The 17,136-nt window shown below is 58.5% G+C and overlaps 1 protein-coding gene across 1 annotated transcript in view; it reads right to left on the bottom strand.

Moving 5' to 3' along the window:
• ADGRA2 (adhesion G protein-coupled receptor A2) overlaps positions 1-2,037 on the bottom strand; it is a 32,370-nt gene extending 30,333 nt beyond the window's left edge. The window contains exon 1 of the mRNA XM_004598503.2: positions 1,442-2,037. Coding sequence (XP_004598560.2) covers positions 1,442-1,701 — 260 coding nt within the window. The 5' untranslated portion in view covers positions 1,702-2,037. The remainder of the gene's footprint in view (positions 1-1,441) is intronic.
• Between the last annotated feature and the right edge of the window lie 15,099 nt (positions 2,038-17,136).

The following is a 17,136-nucleotide window of genomic DNA, read 5'->3' as shown; positions in this document are numbered from 1 at the left end:
GATTCCCTAAGCCAGCAAAGATGGAGACGGCCGCCCACACATGTGTGTCGAGGCCAGCCACGGAGCCAGCACACACACACATACACACACACACACACACACACACACACACACACACACACACGCTCTGCATTTCCCATGTGTGCTGGGATGCACACAGCACCCCAGCCCAACTTTTTGCACGCACCAAGCATTTTTCTTCTCCTGAACTGAGTAGGCTGGGGACTGCCCAGGCTTGCCTGAACCCTTCCACACCAGCCGGACCCTGAGAAGGGCCTGGCATGAGCAGCATGCTCCCCCCTCCTAGCCACTGCCATAGCCCTGGGCTTGCGGTAGAGAGAGGTAGTGGCAGCGAGTAGACGCGCGGCCGCCACCCCACCCACCCCCTCCCCGCCAGACGCACACAGCACACCCCTAGGCGCGGAAAACTGCAGGCCCCACGTCACTGCCTGCCCGGTGGCGTCCTGTCAGGAAGCAGGCAGCCTCAGAGCGCCCCCGATTCAGAGGCGTTCCTGTATTGTTCTGGACACAATTAGAGGACACCGGGCCAGCCCCGACTGTGGGCAAGGGGCGGTGGGGAAACGCTGACCACAGGGGTCAGGAGCACGGGCGGTGAAGGGGGTGTGTGGGGGGGCGACGGCTACACCGGGACCGGAGAGGAAGCAGTCTCCTGATGGTGGGGGAACAACTTCCACTTCCACAGCGCGCCCGCGCGTGGAGCTGCCGGCACGTGGGCAGCGAGGGCAGAGACGGTGCGGGCCGACTGTCGCGCGTGGCCACGCTCGCTCGCTCGCTCCCATCCAACCCGGCCAGGGCTCAATAAGGCCCGGGGCTGCGAAGGGAATCGCGGAAGGAGACCGGTTTCTTTCCTTTGCAGTCTGTGGACCAAGTTAGTCCAGTCACAAGCCAGGGGGGCTAGGGGTGGGACGATAGCGGCAGCGGGCCGGGGCGCCGGGCCTCCCGCAGATAACCAGCGCCCGCATTCCAGGGACAGACTTTTTCCGAGCCCGCCCACCGTCCGCCGGCCCGGAGCAGACAGGGCCAGCAGCGGGCTGGTGCGCGCCCGAGAGCCGGATGGGGCGCGCTGGGTAAAACCGGGAGAGGCCCCGCTCCCTAGTCCAGTCCGGTGCTGTCCGGTTCGGGACACAGCCGCGGGGCTAGAGACTACAGCAACCTACCTCTTGGGCGCCGCTCTTGGCTGAGCGCTCCCGGGAAAGTTCAGGCCCAGCGAGACACTTAGGGAACCCGGGCGTCCCGTTAGCGCGCATCCTCCCTCACCTGTGCAGGTGAACGGGCGCCTCCGGGGCGCACCTGCTTCCCTCCCGGCTCCCGGAGTGTCCCTCATCATGCCATCCACCCGCCCACGGAAGTGTCCCCGCTCGGGGCCCGGGGTCGGCCCTGGCCCTCCGTTCAACCAGGAGCCCCGAGGGGAGGTACTCACAGGGTCACAGTGCCGTTGGGCAGAAGGCCGGGCTCCGGAGGCTCCGGGAGGTCCCCGCCGCCGCACACCACCCGCCTGCGCGTCGGGTTGGGGGCGCCGCCGCTCAGCGCCTTGGGTCTTTCCCCCGAGCATTTACAGCTGCGGATGGGGACCGGACAGCCAGGCGCGCCCCGAGTCGCGGGCGCCAGCAGCAAGAGCAGCAGCGGCAGCAGCGGCAGGCTCAAGGGCGCCCCCCGCATCCTGCGTCCCCCGGCGCCCATCAACCCATCGCCCCGCGGGGACGCACTGCGCTGGGGACCGGCTGCGCGCCGGCGGGAGGGACCCGGGAGTGCTAGACGCACGCTCAGCGGGGGCCCCGGGCGCCCGGGGGCGGGGCGGGGGGCCCGGCGCGGAGGCGAGCTCCGGGGTCCCCGGCGCCGCGCCCCTCCGGGGGCATGTCCGGAGAGCGCCCCGGCGGGGAGGACGCCGGGCGCGGCTGTCAGCGCGGCGCGGGCGGATCCCCGCCTCGCGGCCCGGCTCCCGGCGCGGGGCTCCGAGGCCGCCCGTCGCCTGCTCCCGCAGCGCTGCGCTGGGACCTAGCGGATCGCGCCCGGCTTCTGCCGCCGCCGCCGGGCCATGGATGGAGGCAGCGCGGCGGGCGCCGCTCCCGCCGCCGGCCCCGCCCGCCCTCCGCTCGCCCGCCCGGCCGCGGGGCCCTAGCGCCTCCCGACGTGCCCTGGCCCCTAGCCGCCCGGAGCCCAGGCTCCTCGCCCCCACCATCCTGTACCCCCGCGTCCGGGACCCTGGGCCCGCGTTGCGCCCCCTCTGACCCGCGCGCCTGGCCCCGTCGCCTCCCACGCCCGTGCTCCGCCCGCCTGCGCCCCGCGCCGCCCCGGCCTTCAGGACACCAGGCAGGCGAGGCCGCGAGAGCTTGGCGTCTGGGCTTGAACTTGGCCCGCGGCGCCGGGGTTCGCCCTAGCCCCTGAGCCGGCCGGCCGGCCGAGGAGTCGGCCAGGTCTCAGCCCCGCGCCCGCCGGGAGGACACCAGCTGAGGCCGAGGAGGCTGGAACCTGGACCGGCGAGGGCGGTGACCTCCGCAGCAGGGGGTGTCTGTCCCTCCAGTCAGGAGAGGTCAAAGGCCGCCGCAGATCCAACTACATCTGCCCTCCTACCTTTTTGACCTCCGCGTGTGTGGGATGGTGTATGCATGAGTGTGTGATGTGTGTACTTTTGTGCGATATGTGTGTAGACATATGGCGTGCCGTGGTGTATGGGCTATGACCTGCAAGTGGCGTATGGGGTGTGTTTGTGGTTTGTGTGTGTGATGTATGTGATGCGTGTGATGTATGTGGAATAGGTGTGTGTGTATGTCTGGTGTGTGTCTGATTTCTGTGCTGCATTGTGGTAGATGTGTGGTGTGTGTAGGGTGTGTGATGTGTGTGTCTGTGTGCGGTATACATGCATGTCAGCGATCTGTAGGGCATGGCATGTCTGTGTGGCATACATGTGTATGATACCTGTGTTGTGAGTGTTGCTGCCTGTGTGTGTCTGTGATTTCTGTGCTGTGTATGTCTCTGGTGTGTGTGGTAGACATATGTACTGTGTGTGCATAACGTGTATGTTTGCATGTGCCACATGTGTGGTATGCATGTGCGGTGTGTGTGCCTGTGATGTGTGTGGTATAGTGTATGCTCTATGTGTGTATCTGCGGGACTGTGGGTGGGAAGACAGCCCAGGAAGGGTGTGGGGAGGCCACTGTAGCTAGAATCCACTCTCCTAAGCTGACTTTGGGGGTCAGGTCTCTGGGGCCAACCAGCTTGCCACAGTGTGAGTTTTGGCGTGAGAAAGAGGGGCAGACTTGTGGGGTTTCGGGCAGGACCTGCCCGCGTCACCTGGTACAGGAATGACAATTGCCTGTGGCTGTGGGCAGGCTGTCTGGCGTGGGCACAAAACAGGGCTTGGAGCGCTGGAAGACAAGGTGCAGCCCAGCACTCGCCTTTCTGCCACTTCCTGGATTGGGGGGGGGGGCAGGGAAGCTGCAGGGTGGAGGCGAGACTCCTGCTTCCCAGCTCCAGGGTGCCCCCCAGGGGGTCTGAAGGCGCCCACTTGCTGCTGGCTGTAGACCCCTCTGGGCCTGCCACTGGCCAGTGGCCTTGCCACATTCCCTCCCTGGCTCCAAGAATCTCTCCCCGTGGCAGGCTCTGGTTCCTTGAACTTCCAAAGATAAATAAATAGTGATTGCAGAGGGCAGGAGGGAGGGAGGGGTGGGCTCCCTCCCCTCCCACCCCCACAGCCAGCTGCATTCCTCAGGAAAGGGTCTGGGTGGACAGCGGGCAGCCTGTGGCCCAGCCAGCCCTCCCCAGAGTCCTTCTCTCTGAGAGAAAGAGAGGTCCCCCAGAGTCACACAGCTTTGTCATGATTGCCTTTGGCTAAACTTCAGCACAGGACACTCCACTGTCCCCCCACTGTCCGGGAAGCTGCGGAGGCAGTGTGACAACCAGGCTGGGCTCCCCACAGCTGGCTGGCTGAACTCTCCTGTCCGCGTTGGGGTCGTCCTGTTTGGCATCTTCTTTTTCTTTTTCAGGGTTATTTATTTATTATTTGAAAAGCAGATTTCAAAGAGAGGAGAGAAATCTTCTATCAGTTGGCTTATTTTCCAAGTGGCTGGAATAAACGGAGCTGAGCTAAGCCAAGCCAGGAGCCAAGCGCTTGTTCCGGGTCTCCCACGTGGCCGCGGGGGCCCGAGCAGCTGGGCCATCGTCCACTACTTTCTCAGTTGCATTAGTAGGGAGCTGGATCAGAAGTGAAACTGTCCCCCGCTATGGGATTCTGGCATTGCAGAGTTGACGTCCTACCCCACGCTGCTGCCCCTCTCTCCTTCCCAAATGCTCCTTCTCTCTTCCTGTGTGCCTGTAGCGAGGAAGCAACGAGGGAGTGGAAGGAGTGGCCTCTGAGTCCTTCCTTGTTTCAGTTCTTGTTACTTTTTTTAGTGCTACCTAGAAGTGCGATCTAGATGGCTCTAGCACTGGGCTGTGGTCCTGCCGGGGATAGGGTTGGCACCTGCTGTTTTCCTCCTGTAAGAAATTCACCTTGGCCAGGTGATGGCTGCCCACTGCCCCGACTGGGGCAATCAGACAGAATTAGCACCAGCTCACCCCACGCTGGGCGCTGTTAGCGTGCGCTTGCCAAGAAGCAGTACCTTTGGTGCAGGCCAAGTCCCAGGCTGCTCCACTTCCCATCCGGCTCCCTGGCTGTGGCCTGGGAAAGCAGCGGAGGACGGCCCAAAGCCTTGGGACCCTGCCCCATCCCTGGAAGCCTGGAAACAGTCTCCTAGTTTTGGAGTGACCCAGCCTGTCTGGGGAGTTGGATCAGCTTTTTAGAAGGCACAGGCGCAGGAGGACAGCACTGCCCTGTACCCTCGAGCCACCTCTAGCGGCTCTCAGGGCACACAGCTGCCCCCCTCCACTCCTCCTCCTCCAGGGCCCTGCTGCCTGCCTCCCTTCCCTGGGTCTATTTTCCCTCCAGGACCTTTTTCCTCCCACGTGCTCACTGTGACCAGCTGTGCCTCTGCCAGAAGGGATGAATCAGAACTGTGGCAGCCACACAGAGACATATTTGGCCTGCAAATGGTGATGTCTTTGGTGATTTGGTTTCACCGCAAGCCAGATACCTGTGTGCAGTGCACACATCCCCACAGAAAAGTGTCTGCCTGCTCACTGTCCCACAGCCCACAGAGCTCAGGACCAGGGTCCCTCGTCTCCATGTCGCCCATTTAAGTCACTGAGTTCTCTGAGGCCTGCATTTGCTCATCTATGAAATGGGGAAAAAAACACACCGACATCATTTTATGGAAAGGCAATGAACCACAACTTAAAAGACTTTTTAAAAAAGAGTTATTTATTTTTATTAAAATGACAGATTTACAGAGAGAGGGATATCCCATCTGCTGGCTCACTCCCCAAGTGGCCACAATAGTTGGAGCTGCGCTGATCCGAAGCCAGGAGCCAGGAGCCTGCTCCAGGTCTCCCACGCGAGTGCAGGGTCCCAAGGCTTTGGGCCGTCCTCGACTGCTCTCCCAGGCCACAAGCAGGGAGCTGGATGGGAAGTGGGGCTGCCGGGATTAGAACCAGCACCCATATGTGATCCTGGCTCATTCAAGACAAGGACGTTAGCTGCTAGGCTACCACACCGGGCCTGACTTTAAAGATCTTAATGGGCTTTCGTTTATTTACTGATTTAAAAAAATCAGGCCATAAAATCAAGTGTTCTGATGGGCTGAGTGGGGAACATTTTTTTTTTTTCCATTTTGATTTGTTTTTGTGGAACACAGAACCAACAAAATTGTTGTTGATCAAGGTGAAAGCGGAGGAGACACAGGCCTGTCTGGGAGTTTCGCTGTTATCTCTCTCACTTGCTCTCTCCTGATTTCTGGGAAGGTCTGATAAGCTGCTCTATGCAACTCCAATGCAGTCTTCCAGGCGGCTGTGCGGCTAGCGCAGCAGCCCAGCCCAGCCGGCGTGGGGGGGGGGGGCGGTGTCGGCACCGTATGACGCAAGCCTGTGTGGTCTTTGGCTCTGGTTCCTAACCCAGCTTCCTAAATCCTGGCATTTCCTGCGTCCATAGGCCTGTTTTTTGTTATTCCTACAAGTCCCTTTCATTCAACACATAGTCTATGTTAATGAGAGCACTTAGGGAGGGGCCCTGGGAAGGTCTCAGCAGGGGGCGAGGGGTGGGGAGCCTTTTCCCCCCCCCCTGCCAAGGGCCACTTAGATTGTTTCGCATTTGCAGGCCCTGTGAAATGATCAACTCAAAGATTAGCTTTGGGGGTTAAGCTGCCTGCACAATGCTGGCAGCTTATTGGAATCCTGCTTAGAGTCCTGGCTGCTCCGCTTTCCAAACCTTGCTAATGGCTTGGAAAAGCTGAAGAAGATGGCCCCAGTGCTTGGGCCCCTGTGATCACGTGGGACACGTTGGATGGAGTCCCATACTCTGGTCTTGTCCAGGCCTGGCTATTGCAGCCATTTGGGAAACGAACCAGTTGATCGAGGGTCTTGCTCTACCTCCCTCTCCTCTTTCTGGCTCTTCTTTCTCTATAACTCAGCTTTTCACCGATACTAGTTTGCAATCGATTTTTAAAATTCTGGGCTCCAACCACAGTTGCCTTGGCAGGGCCTGGCCAAAGGATTTTACGCTCCTCCTGCCAGCACCGCATCCCCGCATCCCCCACCTCTGGATTGGAGGAGGGCAGATTTCCAATCCCACCCTATTGCCCTTCGTCTAGGGGGAACTGGAGCTGGTGACAGCCCTGGTAAGTCCGGGCCAGTGAGATTCCGATTTCCTGGTCGGCGAGCACATTCAGGCGCTGGGAGGAGCTCCCCCTGCCACCCCAAGGGGCAAAGCGCCACAAAACCCTTCCTACCCACCCTTACCCCACCATACCTCGCCCGGTGTGTGTAGCTTCAACTGATACCTAGCCCATAAAATACACCAGCGGACTTCAGTGTCTTCTCCAAGCCATTGAGGTGCACATTTGACCCTGAGAAGTCAGAAGTTTAGGACGGTAGGGGGCGGAGGGGAGCGGGGCTGTAGCTCCTTGTGGCACTGGCATTCCACATAGACACCGGTTCCCATCCTGGCTGCTCCGCTTCCCATCCAGCTCCCTGCTTGTGGCCTAGAGGGCAGGTAAGGATGGCCCAAAGATTTGGGACCCTGTACTTGCGTGGGAGACCTGGAAGAGACTCCTGATTGCTGGCTTCGGATAAGATCAGTTCTGGCTGTTGCGGTCACTTGGCAAGTGAATCAACGATGGAGGATCTTCTTCTCTGTATATCTGGCTTTCCAATAAAATAAAATAAGTCTTTAAAAGATTCGTCTTTTAAAATCATTTTTTTATTGGAAAGGTAGATTTACAGAGAAACAGAGAGACAGTGAGAAAGATCTTCCATACACTGGTTACTCCCCAAATGGCCACAACAGCTGGCACTGAGGCAGTTCAAACAAGGAGCTTCTTCCAGGTTTCCACTGGGACAGCAACCAGCTGGGGCACCAACCAAGCGGGTACACCAACCAGTGCTCATATGGGATCGCAGTGCTTGGAGGTGGAGGATTAATCAATTGAGCCACTGTGCTGGGTCCATAACTCTACCTCTCAAATCGACAAATTCCCCCCAAAAAACTTTATAAAAATTGGGGATTCAGTTTCTTTTTTTAAAAAGATCTATTTATTTTTATTTGAAAGTCAGATATACAGAGAAGAGAAGAGACAGAGAATCTGATGATTTACTCCCCAAGTGAGCGCAACGGCCGGAGCTGAGCCAATCCAAAGCCAGGAGCCAGGAGCTTCTTTCCAGGTCTCCCACGCGGGTGCAGGGTCCCAAGGCTTTGGGCCACCCTCGACTGCTTTCCCAGGCCATAAGCAGGGAGCTGGATGGGAAGCAGGGCCGCAGGGATTAGAACTGCCACCCATATGGGATCATGTGGGGCCCGGGATTCAGTTTCTAACACATGAACTTTGCAGTGTGTGTGGGGTGGGGTGGGGGATGCGTTCCAACTGTAGTGGGCAGCAAGGGCTAAACTGATCTCCGGAGGGGCAGACAGTGGTTAGGCTGCCAGCTGGCCTTAACCCTGGGGGCAGGAAAGAGCGTGGTGCCTAAAGCACACTGCGAGAGAGCCCTAGCTGTTGGAGGGAGTAGGCTGCCCAGGTGTGAGGACAGGAGGCCTGCCTGCTCCCTGCCCACTCTGCCCTGGGGCCGTGCTGCCATGCCTGCTGAGAGTTCACGGCTCCTACAGGTGGGTCAGGGCCACAGAGGCCTTCTTGCAGTCCCCTGGGTGGGCCATGCAGACAGGGGCCACCACCCAGCTGCTGTGGCGGCTCCAGGTAGTCTGTGACCTGTCCGTAGGAGGGGTCATCTCACCCAGCAGCCTTTCTGCCCAGGGAGAATGAGGCGTCACAGTCTGGCAGCATGCTGCACCCTGAGTTCCACTGGTGGAAAAGGAAGAGAAGTAATCCTTTGCCTACATGTGAATGGAGGGGTTCCCCTGCCCACTCCCCTCTCTCCTCCCTCTGTCGCCATCTGCTGGTGCACCCCCAAAATGCTTGCAGTGGCCAGGACCTACTGGGCCAGGGCCCAAGCTGGGAGCTTTGGCCCAGGTGGCAGGGACCAGTGACTAAGCCATCATTGGCTGCCTCCCAGGGCAGCTGGATCAGGGATCTGAACTTGGGACACGCACCGTGAATGTGGGATGCCAGCTTAGCAACTGCTCGGCCAGACACCTGCCAGAGGCTGGCATTTTACCCAGGTGTGTGGAGAAGAGCAGAGAGAGAGAGAGAAGCTTTGTTTGAGGCCCTGCAAGGGTAGGCTCCCAGGGACTCTGTAGCAACCACCCCCGCCCCAGCTGTAGTCAGCCGTTGTTTTTTCTCCCAGATGAGCGCGTGAGGGACAGACAGGTTAGGCTGTCGTGTGTGCGTGTGTGTGTGTGTGTCCCTCATCTGTCAAGCTGGGGGCTCCCCCTTCTGCTGCCACCACTTAAGACTGAATCAAATGTGGAGCAAAAGGCTTTGAGGCCTGTGTTGTGGCACAGCCGGTGAAGCTGCCACTGGCAATGCCAGTAGCCCATGTGAATACCGGTTCGAACCTTGGTTGCTCCACTTACGGTCTAGCTCCTTAACAGTGCACCTGGAAAGTGATGGAGGATGGTCCAAGTGCTTGGGCCCCCACACCCACCTGGGGGACCCAGGTGGAGTTCTGGGCTCCTGGGTTCACCCTGGCTCAGCTGCGGCCATTGTTGCCATTTGGGGAGTGAACCAGTGGATAGAAGATCTGTCTTTCTCCATCCTGTCAAATAAGGAAATTAAATTAATGTGGCTAGGGGCTCGGCAGCGTGGCCTAGTGGCTAAGGTCCTCGCCTTGATCCCGTATGGCCGCTGGTTCTAATCCCGGCAGCTCCACTTCCTCTCTGTCTCTCCTCCTCTCAGTATATCTGACTTTGTAATAAAAATGAAATAAATCTTTTAAAAAAAATTAATGTGGCTAAAGCAGTGAGATGCAGTGGTACCTTCCCCTGCCACCACCCACGTTTGCTGCGTTTGGTTGTCCGTGCCACCAACCACGCCCAGCATCCTGGAGGCCACCCTGTCCCCATGGGCTTCTCACACCCAGCTCTGCTGGGCTGCTGCCCCCTCCCCTGGACCACTGTCTGACTCTCAGTGCTACTAGCTCAGGCCCGTGGGCAGCCGGCGTGGCTGGGCCCCAGGGGCTGTTGAGGTCTCTCCCTCCCTCCTCCGCCTCCTCTCTCTGTGTAGCCTTCTCCATCATTTCTTCCATGGGTCCCCATTCTCTCTGGCCTCGGGGCTGCACGCAGCTGCCCAGACCCGTCGGATGAGGCCGCTGGCTCCCTTTCCCAGGCCCCATCAGCTGCCTCTGGCTCCTGCCAGGCCAGTGCTGGGGGCAGGGGGGAGGTGCGAGGGGAGGGGTGCTCTCCGCTCTCTTGGGGGTCTGGGATCCTGTATGGCGGGAGTGCATGGGTGTGGGCGCACTTGAGGAGTTCTCCCACTCCATAGTTAGTTTTGGTTTCACTCTGGGTTGGTCTCGCTGTCCGGGAGAGCTTCAGGGCTGAAGCCGGGTCCGTAGGGAGCCTTGGATGCCCATGTTTGGGCAGCGGGTGAGGGCAGCGGGCCTCTTCATGGCCATTGGCTGCTGTCAGTCTGTTGGCCGCTGGTGAGCGGGCTGCCTTCTCCTCCTCCTCCCTCCCCTCCTTCTCCTTTTACCTCCATCTGTCCTCCTCCCTCCTTCTCCCTCTCCTCCTCCCTCCTCTCCCTCTCCTCCTCCCTCTCCTCCTCTCCCTCTCCTCCTCCCTCTCCTCCTCCCTCTCCTCCTCCCTCCCCTCCTCTCCCTCTCCTCCTCCTCCCTCCCCTCCTCTCCCTCCCCTCCTCTCCCTCCCCTCCTCCCTCCCCTCCTCTTCCTCTCCTCCTCCCTCCTCTCCCTCTCCTCCTCCCTCTCCTCCTCCCTCTCCTCCTCCCTCCCCTCCTCTCCCTCCCCTCCTCCCTCCCCTCCTCTCCCTCTCCTCCTCCCTCCTCTCCCTCTCCTCCTCCCTCTCCTCCTCCCTCTCCTCCTCCCTCCCCTCCTCTCCCTCCCCTCCTCCCTCCTCTCCTCTCCCTCTCCTCCTCCTCCCTCCCCTCCTCTCCCTCTCCTTCTCCCTCTCCTCCTCTCCTCCTCTCCCTCTCCTCCTCCCTCCCCTCCTCTCCCTCCCCTCCTCCCTCCCCTCCTCTCCCTCTCCTCCCTCCCCTCCTCCCTCCCCTCCTCTCCCTCTCCTCCTCCCTCCCCTCCTTCTCCCTTTCCTCCTCTCCCTCTCTTCCTCCTCTCCCTCCCCTTTCTTCCTCCCTTCTCCCCTTCTTCTGCCCCTCTCCTCTCACCTCTCCCTCCTCCCCTTCCTCTTTTCCTCCCTTTCCTCTCCCTCCCTTCTCCTCCCTTCTTTCCCCTCTTCCTCCCTCCTCTCCTTCTTCTCCTCCTCCTTGCTCCCTCTCCCCTCCTCCCTTCTCCTCCTACCCCTCTTCTCCTTCTCTCCCTCCCCTCCCCCTTCCCCTATTCTCTGTCTCCTTCCCTCCTCTGGTCTCCTCCTGTGTATCCTCCAGGGGCCAGCAGGCTGGCGCCATGGGCTCTGAGCCCAGTGCCAGTCCAAAGAGCATTCATTGTGCTCACTCGGGTTCTGTCTCTCTTGCCTACATGGTGGGCACAGTTACGATCATGCCATTCAGCACTCGCCACCTCTCCTCCTCTCCAACACACCTGAATGTGGCTGGAGGGTCAGTGTTGGAGCATCAGCAGGTTAAGCTGCTGCCTGTGGTGCCACATCGCATACTGGAGCAGCACTGGTTCGAGTCCTGGGTGTTCCACTTCCTATCCAGCTCCTTACTAATATGCATGGAAGGACGGTGTCCACATGGGAGTCTCAGAAGAAGCTCCTGGCTGCTGGCTTTGGCCTCCTGGTCCAGCCTTGGAAGTTATTGCCATCTGGGGAGTGAACTGATGGGTGGAAAATCTATTGTCTCTCTCTGTAATTCTGCCTTTTAGATAAGTATATTAAAAAAAATTTTTTAGAAGTTATAAGTCCAGGGCCCAGGACGATAGTGTAGTGGTTAAAGTCCTTACCTTGAACTCACCAGGATCCCATATGGGTGCCGGTTCTAATCCCGGTGGCCCTGCTTCCCATCCAGCTCCCTGCATGTGGCCTGGGAAAGCAGTCAAGGATGGTCCAGAGCTTTGGGACCCTGTACCTGGAAGAGCTCCTGGCCTGGGATCGGCTCAGCTCCAGCCGTTGCGGTCACTTGTGGAGTGAACCATCACACAGATCTTCCTCTGTGTCTCTCCTCCTCTCTGTTTATCTGACTTTCCAATAAAAATTAAGAAATCTTAAAAAAAAAGAAGTTGCAAATCCAGGCATAATTTCCCCCGCAATACTCGGGTTCCATGAGCTTTTGAAAGACCCATTGTATGTGGTTGTGTGTGTTTGAGTGTGTGCATGCAAATGTTTGCACGTGTGTGAGCACACATGTGTGCATTCATGTATATACCTGCATGGATATGAGCCTGCGGATGCATAAGTATGCACCTGTGTGTGTGTGTGTTTGTGTGTGTGTACACGCAGCGGCTTCCCGCCTCCTCCCCTCCACGTCTGCTTTCCCTCCTGAAGTTCCCAGACTGCTGCACAAAGTCCTTTTGATGCCTGGGTTCCTTTAAGCGGGCACAGTGGGAGCCCTGTTCCCCATTCCCCACCCCTGGCCCCAGGCTCTGGCTGGGCCCCAGCTCAGGGGGACCAAAGGGGAAGCTGGCTGCTGGCTCCTGCTGCTGGAGTGGGCCGGGCTCCCAGGTGAGCAGGGCCGGCCTGTGGGCCTGGGGCATGCACACCCCAGGCTCTCCCACAGACCTGAGTCTGCTGGTCAGGACCCTGGAACCACCGAAAGCTGTCCTCAATTGCACCAGCAACCCCCTGGGGGCACAGGCTCCTCCACAGGCTGTACCACCCCGCCTAGCCTCTTCCCCGGGGACTCCCAGCGGCAGGGAAGCTGCCGAGTGTCAGGAGGGGCTGAGGGTGGGAGACTGCAAGCTGGCCGTGGTTAAGCTGCCATTTGGGGAGCCCACATCATAACCTGCATCAGGGTGCCTGGGCCTGAGTCCTGCTCGGCTTCTGATTGTAGCTTCCCGCTGATATGCGCCCTGGGGAGCAGCAGTCCCCACCCCCACCCACCCACCCCTGCACGCAAGTTCCTGATACTGCCGGTGGGAGGCAACTCTGATGGAGTTCCCCCACTTCAGCCCGGCCCAGTGCCCTGTGGGCCCTATCTGGGCAAAGGGACTATATGTGAAATGGGCGCATGTCTGTTGGGCTCCTGGCCTCTCAAATCAACAGAACAGGCCACCAGCTGGGGAAAGGGGTGCAGGTCCCATCCCCAGTGGGAGGACCGGCTTCGTCCAGCAGGAGGCAGGCAGACTCCGGCTAGCCTGGGCCAGCTGCATGGTGTCCAGGGAGCTGTGTGCTGTCACGACCCCGTTCCTGGCCTGCCTGGTGTGTCTCTGGTGTTATCCGCCCCATGCTTTGAAACCACCAGGCCAGGGCTCCCATCACCCCGGGCCCTGCTTGCTCCTGTGCTGGTTGTAGGAGCTTCTCACTGTCCTCTGTCGGCAGGCAGGGCCTTGATGCTCCCACCCTTACTCTACTCTCCTCCTAGCCATTGCAGAAGCCCGGGGTCTGGGGAACCCGTGAAACACCCCCACCCCTTCCCCACCCCAGCACCTCCTGTTTGTGGGGGGGGAAGCCGAATCAAAGGCAAAAGTCCTCTCACTGGTGGCCAATAAAAACCATGGCCCAGCGCTGGCTGCCTGGCCTGAAATCAGATCTCTTTGGGATATACAAGTCCCCCAAGCCCAGGAGCAGCTCTCATGTCTTCTTTCTCATTTGTTTTCCTTCCCTTAAATAAAATAAAATAAAATAATTTTTGTTCTATAAGTGGGCTGCCCGCCCTAGACACCCGAACGACTGTGGAACGGCACTTCTGCCTGCCCTGTGTGCATCAGGCTTCTAGAACTTTCTCTCTCTGGGCTCCTGGGGGGCAGGGCCTGTGGCCTGGCTGCCCCCCAACTCCAGGGCTTGAGCCCCTTGCCACTTATGTGGGAGACCCAGAGGCAGTTCCAAGCTCTGGCTTCGGCCTGGCCCCTGCCCCAGCCATGCACCGCAGCCATCTGGGGAGTGAACCAGTGGAGGGAAGATCTCTGTCTCTCCCTTTCTGTAAGTCTACTTTTCAAAGAAAGCTTCCAGGTGGGCCTCTATAAGTTTGAGAAAGTTAGATGCCAAGGCATAAGCCTGAGGTCTCAGAGGGTTGGGTTGGCACAGGCCTCTTCACACGCCCACGGTTCTCCCCGCCTGGCCTCTGTGTGTGTCCTTGCACAAGCCCCAGGCCGGTGGGTGTCCACCCACACGTGCACACACACACACACACACACACGCACACACGGCCTGCTGCGGAGGAGGGAGGGCCCTGCCCCCACGTGCTGACACACACCCCCGCCTCACCCGTCTTCCAGATTGGGCTTTAAGTGCCTTTGCTGTCAGGAGATGCCCTGTTTGTTTTTCCTTCTGACACTATCTCTCGGGAGAGTTTTCTTGTCCGGAGAATGATGGGGAGGCTGCAGACTGCAGGAGAATCGCGCCTAATGGGGAACAGACAGACAGGCACCTTTCATGTCCAGCCAAGTTCTGCTTTTTTTTTTAAATTTCCCCTCCTCTTGCTTGCTCTCCCTCTGCCGCCCTACTTTTCATCTTCCCGGCTTTTTGGCTTCACGGTCAGGCCTCGCCTGAGCTTGCTTCTCCCCGTGCATCTGCTGAAGGAAGTAACACGTTGCTTTTATTTGGGTGATTGGCGGCTGGAGCTGGCTGGGCTCCGAGGCAGGCGAGATGGCGGTGCGGCTCCAGGCGAGGGCGCTAGTGAGAGGGGAGGAGGGTCCCCGGCCACCTGCAGGGGTTTCTTGAAGAGGGGCTCAGGTTTCAGGACCCTTGACCCTGTCAGGAGCTACTCGACCACACCCGCAGTGTTTATGGCCGTGTGGGTGCAAAAGAAAAGATAGTCTTTTTGGTTAAATATGCATTTATGTCATTGAAAGTCAGTTACAGAATGAGGAGAGCTTCCATCTCTCTTTTTTATCGTTGAATACTTAGATTTCTAAATTTTTAATGAAGTAGCCTACATATGTATTCTAAATATTATATGTACTATATGATCTTATGGTTCCTCACAATGTTTTTATTATTATTTTTAAACTCATTTAAACATTATTTTAGACAATGTTTACATAGTTGATTAGATGGGGAGGATCTAGGGGGAGCAGTGGGTATGATCATTATTTCCAAACTTTCTATTTCTTCTTCCCATTTCTGGGGGAAGGGAAGCTAAGGGGGGAGGCCATACCCAGCCTCCCAACCATCCCAACACCCAAGGATGGGGAAGGGCCACCCGGTATCACCCCAGGGTCACAGTGTGGTGCATGCTCCGAGGGTTCTGCCCAGGTGGGTGGGTGAGATAGTTCTGAAATGCTGTTGATGTCGCCAGTCCGTGGCTGAGGAATCCCTTCCGGTGTCCACCGGCTGACACAGTCAACCTTCGAGTCTCCATTCAAGAGCTTCCATCTCTTGGTGCACTTCCCACATGGCTGCATGGCCAGGGCTCCTGGGCTCCCGTGTGGCTGCACCTGCGCCATCTTCCGTTGCTTTCCCAGGTGCGTTAGCAGAGAGCTGGATTGGAAGTGGAGCAGCTGGGGGTGAGGGTAGGGGCAGGGAACTCCAAAGGGGATGCCAGCCTTGCACGTGGCAGCTTAACTTGCTGCATCAACAACGCTGACCCCAAGAAGACCGCTTCCCTGTGTTTCTGGGGAGCAGGAGAGATTAGGGAAACATCTCTGCGGCTGGTGGCTTGGCTTCCTTGGATCTCAGTTGGGAGGTGGATGGTCGCGGTGGTCCGAGCCCACAGCTCCCAGGGGCGCCCCTGGAGACACCAGCCTGCAAGTCTGGCCTGCCTTCCCCACGCTGGTGGGAAGCACGGGCTGTGCCTGCAGAGCAAGAGTGCCTTCATTTGTTAGGAACGTCTTCTTGGCCCTCCTTTCTCCTGTATTTGGACCCTCGGGGACAGAAGGCAGGCCGCATCCAGCAGCCGTGAGAAGGCCTGAACCTGGAGGGGGGCTGTGTATGTGTGTGTTGGGGTGGCGGGGTGCTGGCAGGGCAGGCCAACCCGCTTGTGGTTGGGCTGAATCCTCTTCCTTCTTGCTCTGCTACTGTGGCTACGGAATTTGCTCTGTATGCCGACGCATCGATCCTTGCCTATTACAAGAGGATGGCTGAAGTAAAAGATACAACTTAAAAAAATATATATGTATTTTATTTCTCCAGAAGGCAGTTACAGAGAGAAAGGGAGAGACAGAGATCTTTCATCTGCTAGTTCAGTCTTCCAACTGGCTGCAACAGCTGGGCCAGGCTGCACCCAGAAACCAGGAGCCAAGAGCTTCTTCTAGGTCTCCCAGACAGACACCCAAGCTCTGGCCTTTGTGGCCATTTGGGGAGTGAACCAGCAGATGGAGCAACAACAATCTGAGAATATGGGGGTTGGGACTGCATAGGCCACACATGTTAAAAGGGAGGGGTTCAACTTTTTAAAAAGGCTGATATTTCATTGAATGATAATGAGGGGAAGGAAGATCTTCCATCTGTTGATTTGTTCCCCATAAATGGCCATGACAGCTGTGGCTGGGCCGGGCCAAACCCATGAGACTGAAACTACACCCTGATCCTGCCTGGGAGTGCCAGGGGCCTGCGCACTTGGGGTCACTTCCCACTGCCTTTCCCAGGCCCAACAGCAAAGGAGCTGGATCAGCCCAGACTTGAACCTGTACTCCAATCATGGGTGGTGAGACTTAACCCACTGCACCACAATGCTGGCCCCAGGGAGGGTGCAGTTTGACCGTTCAGTAGGTTGTTTTGTGAAAGGTGGTTGGATCTGGGAAGGACTTCCCAGGCCGTTGGAGCCTTGGATGTTTGGCCAGGAGGCCCAGAGAATCTCAGAGTGGGGGACCCCCTGAGAGGGCCTGGGCCGTGGGGGTGGGTCTGATACAGGGTAGCTGCTGGAACCCAGATGTGCCACAGAAACCGTTGTCTCGATCGACAAGTTGACAAGCTGGGGGCAACCCAGTCGGCTGCATGTCCTCTCCCTGCCCTGTGGCTAATCGGTTCCTTTCTCTTGCACGGGTCCTAGCCTTTCTCTATCTGCCCCCGCTCCCCCTCTTGCGGTTCCTGATTTGCAGACAGGCCAAAGGGATCCGAGGCTGCTCAAACCCTTTGACTTCTCCCGATGGCTGGGAGCACCCAGGGGCTGGGTTAGAGTGGTTTGCATCTCTCCGGGAGGCCCTGTCCTGGCTCTCCCAGCCTCCTCCACCTCACTTTGGAAGGGCTTACCCTTCGGCCTGGGCTCTGGCGCCCTCTGGAGGCGCTCGCGAAGACGTGTTCGCAGTCAGAGCCAGCCTGCCCTTCCATGATTACCCCAAAGCCAGCACCTCAGTCTCTCATTCTCAAGTCAGGGTCCCATCCTGTCCAGGGCGGGCGTGGCCTCGGCCACACCTGTGACCCAGCGGGAAGCCCTTTCCCAAGGCCAGGCAGCTAGCTTGGGTGTCCCTATGTCC

This window comes from Ochotona princeps, chromosome 11, assembly GCF_030435755.1.
Source record: "Ochotona princeps isolate mOchPri1 chromosome 11, mOchPri1.hap1, whole genome shotgun sequence".
In the NCBI taxonomy this organism is placed as follows: Eukaryota; Metazoa; Chordata; class Mammalia; order Lagomorpha; family Ochotonidae; genus Ochotona; species Ochotona princeps.
The sequence above is the reverse complement of the archived record's forward strand: the minus strand, read 5'-3'. Positions and strand labels throughout refer to the sequence as shown.